Raw genomic sequence first — 20,014 nt, 5'->3', positions numbered from 1 at the left:
TTCAAACCCACCTTAATTTTTCATTTAAATGTCAGGGGAGAAATTTGATTCCTACAGGGGAGGGCCTTTGTGGCATAAACCTTCCTCTCATAGACTCTTAGTTAACACCATAGGTAAAGTGCACTTTAAATTTGCAGCAACTCCTAAACTTGGATGCACATTAGGTCACATAATTGTGAGTTAATGGAGGTAGCTCATCTATCAGTTCTGCACAATTCCAGACTTTTCTCTGGTATTATACTTCCCGTCATGGAGAGGCTTATCACGATTTTGCAGAGCACCACCTCCACCAGCCATTGATAGATGTTATCCACCAATGGTACCTGCAGTCTCTCTTGGCCAGTCACAAGTAGCATCAACTAAGGCCAGGGCTGGACCATGTACTTTGTTTAAAAATGCCTAGAAATCCTATAGAGACAGTTCCTTCCAACCTCATATTTATCAGGCCGTGCATGGCCATCACTATAATTATTTTTCAGTGTTTCTTTTGCAGTGGAGTTAAGCCTCAAGAGTGAACCTGATCAGACATTCTGAATATACCACATTCTCGTAGGTCTCTTTCCCAGTTCTGAGGCCACAGTAAGAAAAAAAGACATAGATCTTTGCAGCATCAATGAAAGTTTGGTGCACAGGAGAAGACTTATCCTCAATCCCAAAAAAATTTGTCTGACAGCCATAACTCCTCAGTAGCTAACTCATCTTCTGAATCATAATTCTCTTCACTCATAGAAAATGACATTTTCTCAAATACAAAGCTTCAACTCAATAAAATAAGTTTTGAGGACCTTAGGAAATACAGTCACCAGAAGAAAACTGACAACCTCACATAAAATTTTCTCTTTCCCACCATTCTGTGGTATAATCCGGTACACCAATTTCACATTGAGTAATCAGGTAGGAATCACAGAATAACAAGTGAATCACTGTTATCATATGGAGAAAAATCTGAATTATTTTAACTTTAGCAGAGTTTAATGAAAAGTGAAAAACTGGGTACAAGTTAAATACAGTAAAGAATCTGCACTTCTCACAAAAAAAACAAGGTTTAAAAACAAGTACATCTTTTAGATGCCTTCCCTGTAGATCTAGTGAAACATCAAACTTATCAGTATGTCATATCAGTATTTTACATCTACATTGCAGACACAATGTAACAATGACTTTCTCTTAGGTCACAGGCACTGCTATATGACTTGATGATCACAAGATGTGATATTGTGTTCTTGAGGTATCACCTGTCTTCCAAGTGGAAATTACTCTCTGTTGCTATACAGTATGCTCTACTTTACAGAAATATTTCTCCTAAGAAAGTGTGTGTAATACCTAGTTGAATAGACCTGTTCAGTAAATGTCTAATGTGAGAGGAAGTTAATAACTAACTTGTCCAAACTTCTGTGTTAAGACTTCAATACACAAAATGCATAGAAAATTTTAAAAATCCATACATTAAATAAGGAGTTAGATGTTTGGTATGTGCCACACAGTTACAGAAAACACTAGGGCCCTGTGCTGGAAGGAGAGAGAGAGAATAAAAAAAAATGTTCCACTGGAACTGTTTCAGTTTCTCAGTCATATATAAAAAATATTATAGCTTTTCTAGTCTGAATTAAAAAGGTTATCTATTAAGAATCAAGAGGTATATTATTAATTTCTCAGTTTTCTCTGTAAATGGAGTCAAAAAGCTATAAGATTAATCTCCTTCACAACTATTATATAACATAAATTAATGCGTGTAAAAATAATAAATATGATATCTCTTAGGTTTTGTGAATGAGCTGGCAGAGTTTTACAGTAGGTGTTTGTGACTTTTTATGATAAATGTGAGTAATAAATGGGTAATCCATGATCCACTTTATTTACAATAATACATTCAAAGCAAATCAAATGTATGTACAAAAATTTATTATATTTTAGTTATTGTGGTTGGGGTTTTGGATATAAGAGTGGACTGGGATTCTTTTCAGTAGGTTTTTCAGTGACTTGTTGGTGATAAATTTAAATAATAAATAAATAGCACAGAATCCACTTATTTTAAAATAATATGTTCAAAATAAGTCCAATTTAAGTACAAAGAAATCTTTACACTATAGAATATCTTACTTTTATGTAAAACTCTAAAAATTGTTTTTCTTGTCAAAAGTCTACACTGGCCAATTCACTTACTTTATAATCCAACTGACAATATGAATTATTTTTATCCATGCTTATCACAACAGTACCAATGATTAATTCATTTACTTTACCCTGTGGGTTACCATAGTTGTATCTTGATCATCAAATAAGTATCTACTTTTCACCAACGTCCACACTGGTGAGTTCAGTTACTTTATAACACCCTTTGACAAGACAAATTATTCTCATTTGCTCTGTTAAATTCACTTTAAAGTATCAACCATTAAAGCTAATCCCTCATATGTCGGCTAACTTCACGTTTTCTACACTTTTCTGAGTGAATGTTTCTCAATTTCAATTTATTTTGTACTTCTATAGTTTTTAATTTGTGCTTGCATAGTCGCCTATATTTATACATTGATCACTGTGACCTCGAAATTTCTGTAAAGTACAGAGTGGTGCAAATTTGAAAATAATCAGTTAAAGTAATGAAAAAAATTAGTGAAGGTCTTCATAATGTAATGTCAACAGTATTTGTAAAACCTCAACAGCAATGTAGCTGTTAACAACTTATGACTCATAAAAAGTTATGTAACGACACTTATCTTAATTCTCACCTTTCAAATGATTATATAAAAACTCAACAATCATTAAATGTAAACTAACAAAATAAATTATAACTCCTACAATAAACAGTCTTGCATTTTCAACAATAATCTCCTCATCAAGAAAAATCTTTGTTTGTCTTTCTTCTCATGTGGCCTCCATTAGGGTTTACCTTGAAAGGATCCTTTGTCTTCATCTTGATCTTGTGTTGCCTGATGTCTGTTTTTCCTAATGTATCTGTATGTTGACACAGTAGATGTTGTACCTCTTTCTTCACTTTTGTTGACGTCCTTATATGTCTCATCTTCACCCAATGGTCTAAGGCCTAGTAGGTCTTTATCTTATATAACAAAGTCACTGTCTTTACATTCTGCTTCTGTGACAGTTACACTTGCCATGTTCATGTGTACCTCAATAGCTACACCCATAAGGTCTTCTTCCCTCACAAAGTACCTCTTCAACTGATTGGCATGGTAGACCTTGGTCATTTCATCCACTTCCTGTTCTCCAAAATGTCTTTTCCACTATAGAGAGAGTTTGTTGTTGTCTGTGGGAAGCAGAACTAAGACCATCTGTCCAACCTAGAAACTTCAATCCTTGGTTTTCTTGTTATAGAAGTGTTTCTGACTGCCTAAGTTTGGCTTCCCCGGTAGTACTGCATTTATAGATTGGGTATGGTACTTATAGAAGTACTCCTGACTGTTTTTAATGAATTTGGCTTCCCCAGTAGAACTGCTTTGATAAGTCTGGTACAATATTTCTTTCCAGTCTTCTGTTTTGTAAGTCTGTTTCTTTTTTGCCTTGTGCTTGGGCACATCCAAAGTTTCTGTAGTGAAGGGTTATTTTTTCTGCACTTCCTTCAGCTACCATTGACCTAGATATGGGATGTCACTTTGAGACTTTAAGAGGCTTGATATCTTGCTTGCTCTGTCTTTCATGATCTCTCATTGTAACTGTAGATGCTTCATCCAATTTTTTTCCATCGGGATTTCCAAATTCCTACTACCTACTATGTTTCCAATCACCAAGTCTTATATTGGTTCCTTGATACACATGACTTCAAAGTCTTTTACATAATATGGTGTACCCACTTCTTATTTTTGCTATTGGTAATTTACTCATTGTTCCATCAGTTGGCACACACAGGAACATCCTACCTCTTATCTAATCATTATATAAGAGACTTGTTCTCACTGCTGCATTACTGCACCCAGTGTCTCATAGAACCTTCACTTTCTTGTCCCTTGTATGTTGTAATTTGGTATCACCTCTTGATGTTTGTTTGTTACATGCACTGTCAATCCATTTGCAAATTTGAGTTAACCATTAGTCATGCACTTGTTTACCATGGACATGGCACTTCCTTCTTGTGCTGAATCTAAAGTGTTTTCTTAATAATGTTCCTTCTTGCAATGGAATGTATAGTGACAGTCACTCTTTCCTTGTTTTTTACCAGCAGTGTCTTTGTTAGTAGTTCCAGCTGCTTTATGTTAAGATTTCTGATGTTTTTTAGTGATGGACTTGCACTCCCTTGCAATGTAACCTTTTTATAACAAATATAGCATTTCTCCTCCCATTTGTCTATTAACATCCTCTAACCATTGATGGACTCTTCCTTTGGATTTTGACTTTAACTGGATATTCTTGGACTTGTCACTTATACACCCTCCATGGGCTTCCACATATTTTACTGACAATTTGATCATCTTGTCCCCATCTTTTAGTGCACTTTTTTTAGAAACAGTGATATGTCAGTTGAAAACTTGATCATGAACTATTCACTTATTGATAGGTCTACCACTCCCTGAAACCTGTCTTCACACTTGGACATATCTGTCTATCTAGTGAAGTATCACAGTAGATGTATCACAAACTGACATACCATTTCTCCAGTGTCAGGTTTGACTTCTCTGAACTTCTGACAAAAACCTTCTTTCATAAATTCATATTGCTTCAGCAAGGCCACTTTTAATTCGTCATTGCCTATGCTATCTTCTAATGTCATGCCTGCTTATACTTGTTGACCTTTTCCTGTAAGAAGTGTGTTAAGACAGAATGACCAGTCATCTTTGTCCAAGTTTTAACTTTGGGCAAATCTTTCATATCTCTCCAGAAAAGCGTTCATGTCCTTTTGTTTTTGCATCAGATTTGAGCAGCTTGGGTTGGCTGGCCATAATCCCATTATCATTCTTACATTCTTTTCTTTTTGTTGGATGAGATTTGTAATCTCATTTTATAATCTTATTCTATTTCCAGTTTCTTCTCTCTCACCTTTTCTTCTTTCACAATTTGTGCTCTTATTCTTTCTCTCACTATTTCCAATCTTTCCTTTCTCTAATTTTCTTCTCTCTCTATTTTTCTTTCAGTCTTTCTCTCTTTCTCTGTTTCTCTTATCTTTTCTAGTTGTTGTTGTTTAACAAACTTTCAGAGTTCATTGTCTTTTAGTCCAAGACAATTTCCTCTTTCTATCTATTTATCAAAATCTGTTTACATGTTTATATTGCTCAGACCAAGTTACAATGCAAAACTTGTCTCAATTATCAGTTCTAAAATAATTAACTTTTAACACTTGTTATAAAAATAAATAATCATTAAATATTAAATCACTAAATAAACTAAATAATTCTTAAATTAAACAGTCTTTTATATCCAAGAATATCGTAGTTAAAGTGTGAACATGTGTATACCCAGTCATTCTACTCATGTTGCAGCATTACCATTGTGATTTGTAAGAAAGCTAAAGTAATGGCATTAAGATGACAGTCAGTCATTTCTATGTAACTTAGCTGAGAATATAAAATTGTTATATACGTCTTATGTCAATCATTCTTAAAATGTAGATTAACTGAAGTGCAATAGTAATGTGATAAAGTTTTAAATATAACAGGAAATTAAAATAAGTTAACAGATTTTGCATGGAAATTGTATAAGTTTTGGTTTTCAAGTATTTGATGAAAATTTTGCATTTCAATAGATTGTGTTTTTTATACAACTACTTTGAATTGGAATTTTAAAATTATTTTGTTAAAGAGGTTATTGTTAATTTCCTAGAAACATTTTTTTAGGTGCTGGTTATTATCTAAGAATTGCAAAAGGAGATTTGTGTGAATTGGACCAAGTGACTCAAGTAGTGCAGAAACATGTAACAGATGCTTATCTTGAGGACGATATGAACACTGAACTTCTCTATTCACTAGCTAGTAATCAGACTTCATCTTTTCCTTCCTTGTTTCGAGAACTGGAGCAGTCAAGAGATAAACTTGGTATTACAGCTATTGGTGTGTCTGTGACTACCATGGAAGATGTGTTTATGAAGTAAGTGTTGGCAATGCTCCAGTTGTTGAAGTAAGTGTTAGTAATATTTCATTTATTGAAATAAGTGTTAGTTATGTCTCAGTTGTTGAAATAAGTGGTAATAATATCCCAGTGGTACAAAATCATTATAGTTGAAACTATGTGACAATATTAACCTCTTCAAGGATAGGCTTCCTTTGGAAATAAGCTTGAAAATATCAGTTTTTCATTTCACTTTTTTGATAGCCTGTACTTACATATTAATGAAACAAAAGTTATTTGATAATCAGTAATTATACTTCTATACAAAATATACTTGATAAATAAATATTACATACAAGGATATGAATATAATATCTATTATTTTAATGAAACTACAGTAAATAATATGAATGCTTTTCCCCAGTGTTTGACATATAATTCTGAATAAACACGATAGAGATCAACACAAGTAACATTTACAATGCTCTTTAGCAACATAGATTGTAATTCGTGATAACATGTGAACACATTTGGGTAAATATTTTAAAAACTGTGAGAAACTGTTTACCTAGATTTACTTGGGCAAATAGTTTTTGAAACATGGAGTGCACCCAATTATCTTGGGTGAATTACAGAAGAGATTAATAAAAAAAATAAATACAAAGCAAACAGATATTTATCATGAATAAAAATATCCTTTCTGCAGATTTTTCCTATTATGTCTTGTCATCTGTGGGCTAAAATGTCAGATACAAAAGCATTGTGATGTAAAGTATCAGTTAAAGATAGTGTTTGTAATATCCATGTCAGGATTTGTATATGAGGTCTGGGATTCTTCACAGTAAGTAGCTGTGATATGTTGGTGATAAATTTGAACAATAAACAGAGAGCACACAATCCACTTGTTTTAAAATATTCAAAACAAGTAAAATGTACAGTACTGTGCAAAAGTTTTAGAACAAGAGAATATTTTGCCATAATTTTCATTTTATGGGGCTAGTTCTTCAATTCATTACAGAATATAAATTGCAACATTATGGTAACAAATGAATGAGATGGGGGGTTGAGAATATTTATCAATCTTAAGAATTCCCACATACTTATACCAAAAGGATAAGGATTCTGCTTAAATAAGCGTACTTATCAAAATTAAGAGTTTGAGTATTTGTCATGGTACCCCATGCAGTGTTTTAACTATATAGAAAAAAGCTAACATATTGTACTGGTAAATGCTAAAAGAAATAAATTTAATAAAACTCCACAAATAAACCTTGATAAAAATAGTGTTTTACACTACATATTAAGTTTTGTTCTTAAGCCATAAAAGTATAGAGAATTGTCAGTAGAGAAGAGAGTTTCCATAAAAGCTTTATGTCATGCTGGCTAAGTTCTCTGACAAATTGCTGCAAATTTCTCCAAATATTGTCAAGTATTCCCTAGATCATGAGATGAGTACAAGCAAATTTGAAAATAGGAAAGGAAGAAGCAGGACACTTAAACTCAATGACACTGATGTTAAGTATCTTTGTTAATGCAGCCTTTGGGACAGAAGGAAGACTACAATTGGTCTCAAAGATGAGATAAATGACCATGTTCCAAATGATAAAAAAGTGTCCAGATCTATGCTCTCAAGAAGGCTCGATGAGAATGGAATATTTGGTCATGTAGCAGTTAAAAAATCTTTACTTTATTCTCTAAATATTGTCAATAAACTGAAATTTACTAAAAAGTACAAAACTAGACTGTTATTTGGAAAAAGGTGTTATGGATGGATGAGTCTAAGTTTAAAATATTTGGTTCAAAATGTTGGTTGTACATCCATCAGAAGAAAGGTGAAAGCTACATACCTTGATGCATAGTGCCTACCACGAAGCATGGGGGAGGCACTGTGATGATTTGGGAGTGTTTTCCTGCTAAGACAACAGGAAATGTTTGCAAAATAAATGGAATATTGTACCATCACAAATACCATCAGATACTGTTCCATTATGCTATACCCAGTAGTTTCCATTTTATTGGTAAAGGATTCTAATATCAAAAAGATAAGGACCCCAAACACTTTACCAACCTATGCAGAAATTATTTAGCTAAGGAAGAAGCTACTGGAGTCATTCAAATGATGCAATGGCCCCTACAGAGCACTGATCTCAACATGATTGAATAGATCTGTGATTTGATAGATCAAACACTTGACAAATCAAAAGTGTATTAGAGACATTTGGAGTACAATCCTAAAGGACACTATGATTAAAAATGCCTGAAAGACTGTCTGCAGTTATTAAAGCAAAAAGGGAGACATACAAAATATTAACTTTGTGTCTCCCTTGTTAGTACAATTTTATCAAGTTTCTGTTGTACTAAATATGAATATTAAAAAAATGTTGATGTTTCACCAATGATTTACATTCCATTGTTTTTTTGAAGTAGCTTGAAATCTAATTTTTGACTTGGTCCAAACATTTTTGTACAATACTGCAAATACAAAAACTTGTTACACTATTGGTTATCACAATTCTATCTCAAGATTTAAATATTTCTATTTTCTTCTCAAAAAGTCCACACAGGCTTTAGAACCCAAATGACAATATGAATTATTTTTCTTCATTTTGTTTCTTATTGTACAACCTATGATAAATTCACTTGCATTACTTCATTGGTTACTACAGTTATACCTAGAATATTAAATAATTGTCTACTTTGCATGTTCAATTACTTTAGAACACCCTTTGGCAAGACAAATGATTCTTTTTTATCTCTGTTGTTACAATACCACTGTGAAGCTCACTTTATAAAATGACCATCATAGATGAACTCACAATCATGCAGTCTAGCCTCACTGTTATTGACTTAACTCTCTGTGTACATATATATATATCATGGATAAGAAAAATTTAGAAATCTCTACCCATTTAAAAATATTACACATAACTAGAAAGAGAAGCTTCTTGTAGGATGGCATCATTAGTATTACTAAAGCCTAGTACAAGAAAACTGTGTGTGCCATGCATGACTTTTACAAAGCTACATAACAAAACTCATGATAACTATTGCTTTTAAAGGAATCAATCTTCAACACTCTTGTCATGAAACTCAACAATCATTAAATACTAAGTCACAAAATAATATAAATGTGCCTCTTTCACTAAACAGTCTTGTATAAACCCTTCTTGAAGAAAAATATTTTCAGTATTTGTTTCAATGTATTGAAAGACTGTTCTTAGTTTCTACACAAATTCTAATTATACAGTCTGCACCAACATATGCAGTCCCTTTGATGGCTTCCATGTAGAACCTCTAGTTGTGGAGGTACAAAGCTTACCTCATGATCTTTGCATCGTCTTTTTACACCTCTTGATGTATGCAAGTAATTGATGGTCCACTAGGATGATGAACTCCTTCCTAGACAGTTAGTTCTAGAACTTCTAAATGGCAAGTATGATGGCCAGATACTATCTCTGAATCAATCTTCTCACTAATCAGTATAATTTTACTTGCACAGTATGTCTTCATGTTCTTGTAGGACTACTGCTCCGATTCCACCTTCTGAAGCATCAGCTTGAATGATGAACATTCACAATGATCATTTTGAGTATTTGCAAACTACCCAACATCTTCTTTAACTTACGAATTTTCATTAACTGAAATTGTTCCCACTTCATCTTTCTGCAACAACCTTAGCATAGTTTGGAATTAACTCCTCGTAGTATCTTGCTAACTCCAAGAACGATCTGATTTGCTGCTTAGTCTTGGACCTGATGCATCTCGTAGGCATGTTAGCTTCTCTTTTTCTTTGGTTATCTTTCAGTCACCCACCTTGTATCCAACAAACTCCAACAGAGAATAGCCAATGTAGCACTTGGATGATTTGATGGTCAGATCTTCTGCCATCACTTGTCTGGAAAGCTAAAATTTTCAAGTGGATTTCTTCTGTGCCTGTGTGGGTCAAAATGTCATCCACTTAATGCTTGATATTGGTGGTCTTGAGTAACTGGATTTCTTGTATGCCTGTGTTGGGTCAAAATGTCATTGACTTAATGTTTGGTATTAGTGATTTTGAGCAACATTCTCCTCATGATGCAGTTAAATGTTGCTGCTGAATTGACTAACCCAATAGCATCCTCTTAAATTGGTGACATCTGTTTGATGTCATAAATGCTGTCTTCTCTGTAAATTCTGTCCTCATCTGAATCTGCCAATAGCCTTTACTGAGGTCAATCTTTTTTAAGAACTTGTCCCCATTTAACTTCCAGAAGTCTATGCAGAAGCAGTTTGAGCCATCCCTTCTCTTCACAATTACCACTTCTAAACAATAGAATTTGAAAGCTCAATGATTCCAGCTTCTAATAGTGCCTCAACTTCCCACTTCAGCAGGTTTCTCATCTAACAGGGTTTCACCTTGACTAGATTTATTGTCATGGTTATGGTCTTGTATTGGACAAGGACTGTCTTGTCTGGTTTATCTGTGAAGGCATTTACATACTATCACAGTAGTAGATCTCTAGTTCTTTCTTCTGCTCGCTAATCACTTCTTCACTGATGTCAATGTCTTTGTATGTCCCATCTCCACCCAGTGGTTTTGGGTCTAACAATCTATGATCTTCTACAACAAAGTCCTTGTCTTCAGATTCTGCATCTATGGCAGCCACATCTACAACTTCCTATTTGCTTCAAAAGCTGCACCTGCTATCTCTTCTTCCTTCTTGAAGTACCTTTCCAACAAGTTGGCATGGTAGATTGTACTCTTCCCATCCACTTTCACTTTTTCGTCCATTATACTGAGATATTCCTGTACTTCAAAATGTCCTTTCCACTGAAGATTAAGTATGTTGTTGTCTGTAGGAAGCAGAGCTATAACTTTAAACAATGGCCCATGGCCCTCTTCACAAAAAACATGCTTCTGCTCTCCTTTGATATGTTTATCTTTCCCCAGTAGAACTGCTTTGATAAAACTGGTACAATACGCCTTTCTAGCCCTTTATTTTGTTGGCCTCTTTCTCCTTTATGTTGTGCTCAACATTCTTTTGGGCACATTCCCAAAGTTTCTGCAGTAAAAGCTCTTTCTTATCTGTTTTCTTCAGCTCCTGTGAACCTACATTTTGAATGTCACTTTATGAGCCTTAAAAGAGTTTGATATCTTGATTGCTTTTCTTCTCTTGTGGTGACTGCAGATGATTCATCAGTCTTCATTCTATCCAGTTTCTCCAAACATTTACTATCTGATATGTTTCCAATTACCAAGTCTTATAGTGGTAGTATCATACACATGGACTCAAGGTCTCCTATATAGTATGAAGTATCTACCTTTTTCTTGCTATGGGAAACTTTCTCACTGTCCCATCAGTCAGCACACAGAGACATAATTTGCCAATTATTTGATGATCAGATATAAGACAAGTTTTCACTGCTGCACTCCTGTACGTAGTGTCTCAAAGGTCTTTCACTTTCTTATCCCCAACATAGCCTTCATCTAATAGCATGTTGTGATTTTTGGCACCTCTTAATGTTTATTACATGCTCCAATCACTACTGGCACTGTTGATTCATTTGTTAACTTGAGCTGATTATAAATCATGCACTGACTAATTAATGGAAATGGCACTTTCTTCTTATGGCAAATTTAATGGGTTGGCTCTATTTTATTTCCTCTGGCAGCAGTATTTATGGTGATAGTAACTTTTTTCTTGTTTTTTGCCAGCATCATTTTTGTAGGTAATTCATGGCTCCTTTGTGGTGAGATTTCTACTGTTGCTTGTTGGTGATGGACTTGCACTCCTTTGTAGCAAATATTGCATATCTTCTCCCTTTTCTCTGTTGAGTTCTTTTATATTTGGTGGACTCCTATGTCTAGTCAGCCACAACTGGCTTTGACTTTAACTGGATATTCTTAGACTTGCCAGTTATACTCCCTCCATGGTCTTCCATATACTGTTTTGCCAGCTTGTTCATCTCATCCACATCTTCTGGTGCTCTCTCCTCTAACAACAACAGCATGTCAGTTGAGCACATGATTATGAACTATTCATGTATTAGTGAATCTGTCAGTTCTTCAAAACTGTTTCCACACTTGGCTGAGTCAGTCCATCTTGTGAGATACCTCCATAGACATTCAACAAAAAGAAATACAGTTTCTCCAGTGTCAGACGTTTCTGAAATTTTAGTGAAAACCTTCTTTATTAAGATTTTCAGCAAGGCCACTTTTAATTTGTCATAGTCTATGGCCTCTTCTGATATCATGCCCACATATAAGCCTTTTTCCATAAGAAGTGGACTGAAACAGACTGCTGTTCATCAAATTTTAGAAAATTGGGTCAGCTGGCCCTGACCCCATTGTCGTTGTTGGGTCCTTTTTCTTTCTGTGATGAGTTTAGTCTATTTGCAGTATCTTCTGCCTCTCGTTTTATTTTTCTTCTTTCTCAGTTTGCATTCCCATTCTCTCTATTTCTATTCTTTCTTTCTTCTCATTTTATTTTTACATTTTTCTCTTTGTCTTCTTTGCTTATGTTTAACAAAACTCTTAGAGTTCTCTGTCTTCTTATCCAAGAGACTCACCTCTTTCTATTCATATATCAAAATCTTTTGACCTTATCACACAGCGTGATTGTAATCTACACTGCTTTTGTCATCACTACAGTTACGTCTGTATAGTCCTATATAAAATATAGTTTATATTCCCTTTTAAGTTATACTTATAACTTAAATTATGATAGTCCACATGCATTATCTTGCATTTATTGTAATAAAATCCATCTGCCATTTATTTACTTAATTCACTGAACAATCTAAATTCTTTTGTAAAGTAGCAGCATCCTCTTCATAGTTAGAAACACCCAAATAAACTACGGATACCAGTGTTGTTCAAGGTTTATGGGATATAGGAAAAGGAAAATAACAACACTGGAAATTTGCAGATAATATTACAGATTTGGGTGTTTCTAACTATGAAGAGGATGCTGCTACTTTACAACAGGATTTAGATTGTTTACTGACCATTCCTTGATCCGTCATTGATGTAAACTGAAAGAGCAAGGGTCTTAAAACTGAGCCCCAAGGTACACTACCTATGACATTAATCTAGTATGACTGCTTTCTTTCATCCAGCCACTCAGTTCTATCCAATTACCTAACCTATCCCTTTCACCTAAAGATATGATTTTTTTTTACAAACCTATGTTGCAACCTGTCAAATGTTTTCTGGAAATCCAAATATGCCAAATCTACATCCTTACCTTTATCTATGTAAACATGCAGTAAAGTTTTAAAACAATGTAAAAAAATCTGTTACACAAGAATTTTCTCTCAGCAAAACCATATTTACTTTCAATAAAATTCTGAACTGTGTGTGTGTTTTTCCGATAGCAAAACCAGATTGAGCTATCTGCTGTGTCCACCAAGGGGAATCAAACTCCTGATTTTAGCATATACTTACTGCTGTCCCAGCAGGGGGGCCTGAAATTTGTTAAATGGCCTTGCAAAGCATCTTTAATTAGATTATCTAAGTCTTTTCAAAACCACAACTGATGTAAAACTGATAGGCCTATAATTACTGTGACAATTTTTATTACCTTGAACAAAAGGAATGATTTTGAGTAAATTCTGGTTCTTTAGCACCTGCCCATTATTCAAAGACTTACAAAACACTGTAGCAACTGACTCACATATTGAATCATTAATTTCCTTCAAAACTCTTAAGTAAATATTATCTGACCCAGAAGCTTTATTGTGTCTTAAACTTCCCAGTTTTTCTTAACAAGCACAGAAGTAACAAAAAATCATAATTTTTCGACCTTCTCTCCATCTACTGACTGTTGAATCTGACAATACTGCTTAAATCTTCATTAATAAAAACTGAAGAAAAAAATAGAATTTAATAATCCAGCCATCTCATAATCATCATATACCAGTCTTTTTTTATCATCCTATCCTAATTTCATCATTTTGTTTAAAGAAATTCTTATTTCTAATTTTTACATTCTCAACTCACTTATTTTTATGCATCCTTTTTCTGATCCCATTTCATGTTTGACCAACTATTTTTATTTTCCGTAATCTTCTAAGTCTTATGATACTACTAAATTTAAATTTTTTTAAATATGTGATGTTTATCTTTTATCTTTAATACCATCTGTGATCCAACCTTGTTTTTTAGTAACAGCTTCTCTTTTTTTTCTATAAGAAACACGTTTATCTTGAATATTAAAAATCTATCCTTAAAATTTTCCACATCTAATCAGTGTCTCCAAATAATTCACTTGCCCAATTATTGTTGAATCCATTCAGAATTTGCATGTTTGGTATTTGTAGACAAAATATGATTATTTTTTTATCATCATATGCCCAAAGGACTTTTAATTTTATTTTTTTAGATCTACTCCAAGAAGAATACCACTATCATACTTTATAGCTTTAAGAACTGGAAGTAGACATTTATTTTATAAGAATCATTAACACAGCTTAGTAATTTATAGTTTCTAATAAATATTAAAAGATATATACTTTTATGAAATTAGGTTGAAATGCATTTATAACTGTGGATGATATATATTATTTAATGTTCTCTACTGGAACAGTTTCTACCCTAATAAAACTTAAATCTAACCTTATATCTTACACTATCAACTGAAGACATATTCATCAAGCATACATGTTTCTTTTGATATAATATTTTACTGAGGTGAATATGCCTTTATTGTATATGTATTATGTCTTTTATTTATTTTCACTGCAACAGTCTGACTATAATACTGAAAAAGCTGACAATCATGTACGTGTTCATGAAATTGGTTTTATATTTGAAAAATATGAAATTATTATATCATACGATGAAAATTTTCACATTAATATCTTTTATTTTCTTTATAAAACATACTTGTATGAAAATTTTCAGGATAGGGCAGATTGCAGAAGATGCAGTAAAAGAAATTAATACCACTAGGGAAGCTGCTGATGAAAGGGAAGAATCACATCAACATAGTGAGACCATAGCAGGTAGTGTGTTTAATACATGTAAACCTAAAAGCATTATTTTAATCTGTGTTAATGAATGTAATCTTCTTTCTCAGTGGAATTAAATAGAATTAAATTATTTTAAATTGATTATTTAAATTAAATTAAATTATTCTGTTAAATGAAACAACTTAAGCTTGAGGTTTGTATCTCCCTTATTAAAATTTTTTTGCAGTAGTGAGTATCTGGACTATTGTTCTTATGCAGCAACATGAATAATGTTGAAAAAAATAATATCCATACAGTATAATATTAATATGAGTATAATAAAAGGCTTAAGTTTAATATTATTTCACTAAATGTAGAATATAGTGTTGTTGATAAAAAATATAAAAAATGTAGCCAATTCATGTGATGACAAATTGATCGTAATGGAAGGGTGGAATAGCTTAAATGATAGATCTAGATGTAAGTGAAAGTTTGTTTGTGACATGAAAGACAATTTTTTTTGTTCTTTTACAGTCATACAAGGGTCAGAGCTACCAAAGTTGACTGGACTGATGCTGTTTTTCCAACAAATGAAAGGATTATTAATCAAACGATTCCACTATACCAAACGTCACTGGGTTTTGGCATTGTTTCAACTTGTTTTGCCTATTTTGATTATTTGTTTGATGATTTGGATAGATAAACTCTCCAGTGGAGGATTGTCTAATGACTACCCACCTCTCAGATTGGATCTTAAGGGAAGTTTTGGTAATACAAAAGGTTTTTATGGGTATACTGGTAATGTGGATCCAAGATGGATCGCTCTGTATAAACAAACATTGGAGCATGCTGGTGTTGAGGTGAAACAAAATGTTTCAGATCCTAACAAGTATCTCCTGGAAATCGGAGAAAATGATTTCAGCAGTTTTGTCAAAAAACATATGGTCGGAGGTGCTTTTGAATCTTCAGACAACATTTTAACATTAACTTCCTGGTACAATGGAGAACCATATCATGTTGCAGCAATGTCTTTAAATTTGATGCATACCACAATGCTACGTTATGTAACAGAAGTTGATACAGCTTCCATAACAGTGGTAAACCATCCTTTAACGGGAAGCACCACTAACACCTTAAATAACGTGGCAGTTGTTTTTATTAGCCGACTTCTTCACTCCATTTTTCTACCAATTGCTTTCACTTTATTTTCTTCAGCTTTTATTTTGTTTCCTGTTGAGGAAAGAATTTCTAAAGCCAAATTAATTCAGCTAATGACTGGAGTTCAAGGAATTGCTTACTGGGCAATGAACTTTGTCTGGGATTTCAGTACTCATTTCGTTTGTTGTGTACTTATTCTAATTCCATTTTTGGCTTATGACCCCAACAATGTTTATTCTGGTCATTCTGAATCTTCAGGTGAGTATGAAAACTGCAGTAAACATGTTTTTCTTTAATTTTAGCAAAGTGTAAAAATCAGTTGTTTCAAGTGAAATTTATTACCCACCTTGCAAGTTAATCTGCTGAGATTAAAACTGAAAATTATTTCTTTAATTCTGGAACTAATTTATTGATAACATATCACCATGCTAACTTTTACTTACAGAAACTAACTTGTTTAAGACACAGTCTTTTGATCTTATTTCTAGCTTTTAACAGTTCTATGAACTTGCAGAATCAGATACTGAAATTTAAAATAAATTTGATTTTAATTTTTCAGAATAGTACTTGTGTTTATGACCTAAAGTTGAAAAGTTTTAAGAACATATTTAACATATATATTTATAATGAGAATAAGAGTTTCTGTAGTAAGTGCATGTTTTGAAAATAACAAATTAGACTAGCATCTGGTATAAATGAAGTCATTTTATGAACTAATTGCTGATCGTACATGTGAAAACCATAACCATTTTCAATTAAGTTCATGTTTCTTTAAAATAAGAGATACTTTAGACTGTTTAAATTATTTTTTCCTTTGATGGAAAGCATAAATAATATATATATGAAAAATATTTCTAAAGAAGAAAACTACATGCAAAAATAAAGAAAAGTTTGTTCTTTTTTTAATTAGATATTTCAAGAATGTAAACATGTATTTTTTAAATACTATGTGTGTCTCTTGCTGTGTGATTTTAACTTTTTAGATCATTTTGGTTAATTTTTTTATTTTTGCAGGTGTAGTTTGTTTATGTGATCATCAGAAAAAATGAATTAATTTTGTGAGGTCAATAAAGTCTCAGTAATTCATATCCATGAATCATTAGTCCAGTAGAGTTATTGCCATTTGCAAATGAGATATTTCATTTTGAATATGACACCATAATTTTACATAGCACATTTAATTATTTATGGGTTGTTTTATCTACTGCATGAAAGTTAGACCCAGATTTTTAATCCCTTAATAATAAGCTTAACTTGAAAAATAAAATAATTGATATCCAGGAGGCATTATTAAACTACTGACAAAATAGTATAAACATTTGGTATAATACACTCACAAAGATGATATGTTTATTTCTCATGCAATCAACACTAAACCATGCATAATTGGTAATCAATAAATATAACATTAAAACCTTTATATGTTTATGTACATTTTAAGTTGGTACCATTTTAACAAGTTAAGTCAAGCACAGATAAATTTTTTCACATCATGTTTTTAGGTGCTGTATTCTTGCTGATGCTTCTCTATGGCTTTGCTTCTATTCCACTGAGCTATATATTTTCATTCATACCCAAGTCACCATCTGCAGGTTTTGTTTTGCTTGCTATAATCAACATTATTGGAGGTGAGTAGGTGATATTTTGGGTAAAAATATTAGAGTACACTATATGTTAGCATACTGTATTTTTAATTCCTCAGAAAGAGTAAAGCTTATGAGTATTACAATGGCTTATTTAAATGTCTATTCAACTTTGCTTTGTTTTCTTTTGAAAAGCATGGACAAGTTAAAAACTGTAGATTTGACACTTTTACATCATTTTATAATTTTAGTATTATTATTTGTGATACTGTTATATTGTATTATATCATTGGGCAGGATCTTTTGGATCATATGGTAAACAAATACCAAGTCCAATCCATGTAATGATGATGAATTAATCTGTTTATTCAACAACATTTGCTGCATTTACAGGTTTCATTTTATGAACAAACTTAAATATAAAGCTTCTTCTCAGTAACTGATCAATGACTGAATAGATCTGTTAACTCTCAATACTAATATTGAACTGAATCATTTCACCAACTGATTACTCATTATGCAATTGCTTTACTTAGTCTCATGTTTACAACTGTCTTGATTTCTACATACTGCACAAAATCTAACATTTTCTAACAGATACTTACTCTCCAAACATTGTTAAAATATTGAACATTACACCAGTTTTTTTTATACCCCTTTATTTCTTGTATCATTGCAGCAACATGTGCTGATCATGTGGTTACCCTCCACCAGTAGCCACCTATACTGGCACAGCTAGCTCCTCATACCATTTTAGCACAATCCTTGCTTTCAAGAATTAAAAAGTACAACCAGAAACAGTGACAAATAAATGGGGAAAACGGACAGAAAGTGAGGGGGGGTGGAAGGTAGGAACTTATCACAAATACATCTTCAGTGTTAGAAAGTGTTAACATCCACAGTGGTATACTACCTCCTTTCAACCAAAGCTAGAATCCTGCATTGAAAAGGTATGAAGGGCTGGTAAAGGTACAAAGAAAAACTGCCCTGAAAAACAGGTGTGCTAGAAGTAAAATAGAAGGTACACAAGGGTATGACACTACTTCTGGAACAGGTATGATCTTTGTCCATTAAAGAAGAAAGATGCATAGGGCAGAATAATCAAATAGACTATATGACTCAGGCTGGAGGACCAAATGCTGTCCACCCTGTCAGAAATCATACAAGGGAAGCACCTTAATATTATGTATTATGCCAAGTGTAGTTCAAAGAGAAAAACAAGTGATTTGCATAAGTTTGGAAGATCACCAAATATTGTACAATAAGAAAGCAGCCAGTGGAAATGCCATTCATAGTATTTTTCATTCCATATTTTGTACCTTATACCTTTAGAGACCAACAGGTGTAGTGTCAGCCAAAAACCATCCAGAACAAACACCTTAGACTTATATCAAAGCGGCCAAGTGTGATTAACTTGGACAAAACATCTGGGGAAAGCATCTTGGATTATGTCAAGTGTAATCTATTCAAGCAGAAAACATCGAGTGGAAGTGCCTTGCATAGTACTTTTTGTTTCATATTTGTACATGATATATTAAAAGATCAGCAAATGCAGTCTACCCAAATTAGAAACATATGGGAGATGCATCTTGAAATATGATATAGTATGACAAGTGTTGTCTATCCAAACAGAAAACATCCAATGGAAGAACCTAGTCGTTAGCATATTCATACTGCAAATCTTAGGATTCATGCTTTTGCATCCTTTTGTTACCAAAACATGGTCTGTACTTCAAGTACTCAAGTGTACAAGGGTGTAGATCCTGGGGGGATGGGGGAGATACATCCCCCTTTCATTTTAGGTGGGGGTATGGTGCATACAATCATCCCCCCTACAGTTTGGTCTGTTGAATTGTTTTATTGCATCACAGGCCCACAAATTGTGTGTTTGTTCTTGTGATTCTCGTGTTCTTACCAATCGAATTACATAATTAGGCCTAGATGTAGGCTTTTTTCAGCAGCCGAAATGTACATCTTTAATATAGGCGTGCTTCTAAGCTTTTCGATCTAAGCGATAGTTTGTAACTATCAGTCAGTAGGCCTAAGTATACATGCAAGGCTTGCAAGCACTATCACAGAATCTACCTACGTCTTATACGTAGTGTAAAATTAAGTAAAATTTTCATCACAACAGATTGAACAGAGCATGAAATTCGAAAATATTACTCCCAAGTATAAACTCCTGTGATCTAGATCTGACAGGCCATTTGTGGCTTTGTAGCTGCATCAATCTTATGTGTATATTGTGCAGTTTTCTTACGCCATTTGTTCTTGTGTATGTCTAGCTGATTTTATTGTCGAACGCCTTACTCTCCTTAGCTGCTGACCACAGTGTACGTTTAGTGTAC

At 33.2% G+C, this 20,014-nt stretch overlaps 1 protein-coding gene across 3 annotated transcripts in view; it reads left to right on the top strand.

Annotated features, from left to right (window-relative positions):
• Positions 1-20,014, top strand: part of LOC143229740 (phospholipid-transporting ATPase ABCA3-like) — a 120,309-nt gene that overhangs the window by 74,250 nt on the left and 26,045 nt on the right. For all 3 annotated transcript variants that reach the window (XM_076462489.1, XM_076462490.1, XM_076462488.1), the window contains 4 exons: positions 5,784-6,033; positions 14,879-14,979; positions 15,460-16,341; positions 17,586-17,711. In XM_076462489.1, the coding sequence (XP_076318604.1) occupies positions 5,784-6,033; positions 14,879-14,979; positions 15,460-16,341; positions 17,586-17,711 (1,359 nt within the window). The remainder of the gene's footprint in view (positions 1-5,783; positions 6,034-14,878; positions 14,980-15,459; positions 16,342-17,585; positions 17,712-20,014) is intronic.

Source organism: Tachypleus tridentatus, chromosome 10 (genome assembly GCF_004210375.1).
Source record: "Tachypleus tridentatus isolate NWPU-2018 chromosome 10, ASM421037v1, whole genome shotgun sequence".
Taxonomy (NCBI): Eukaryota; Metazoa; Arthropoda; class Merostomata; order Xiphosura; family Limulidae; genus Tachypleus; species Tachypleus tridentatus.
This window is presented reverse-complemented; position numbering and strand designations above follow the sequence as displayed.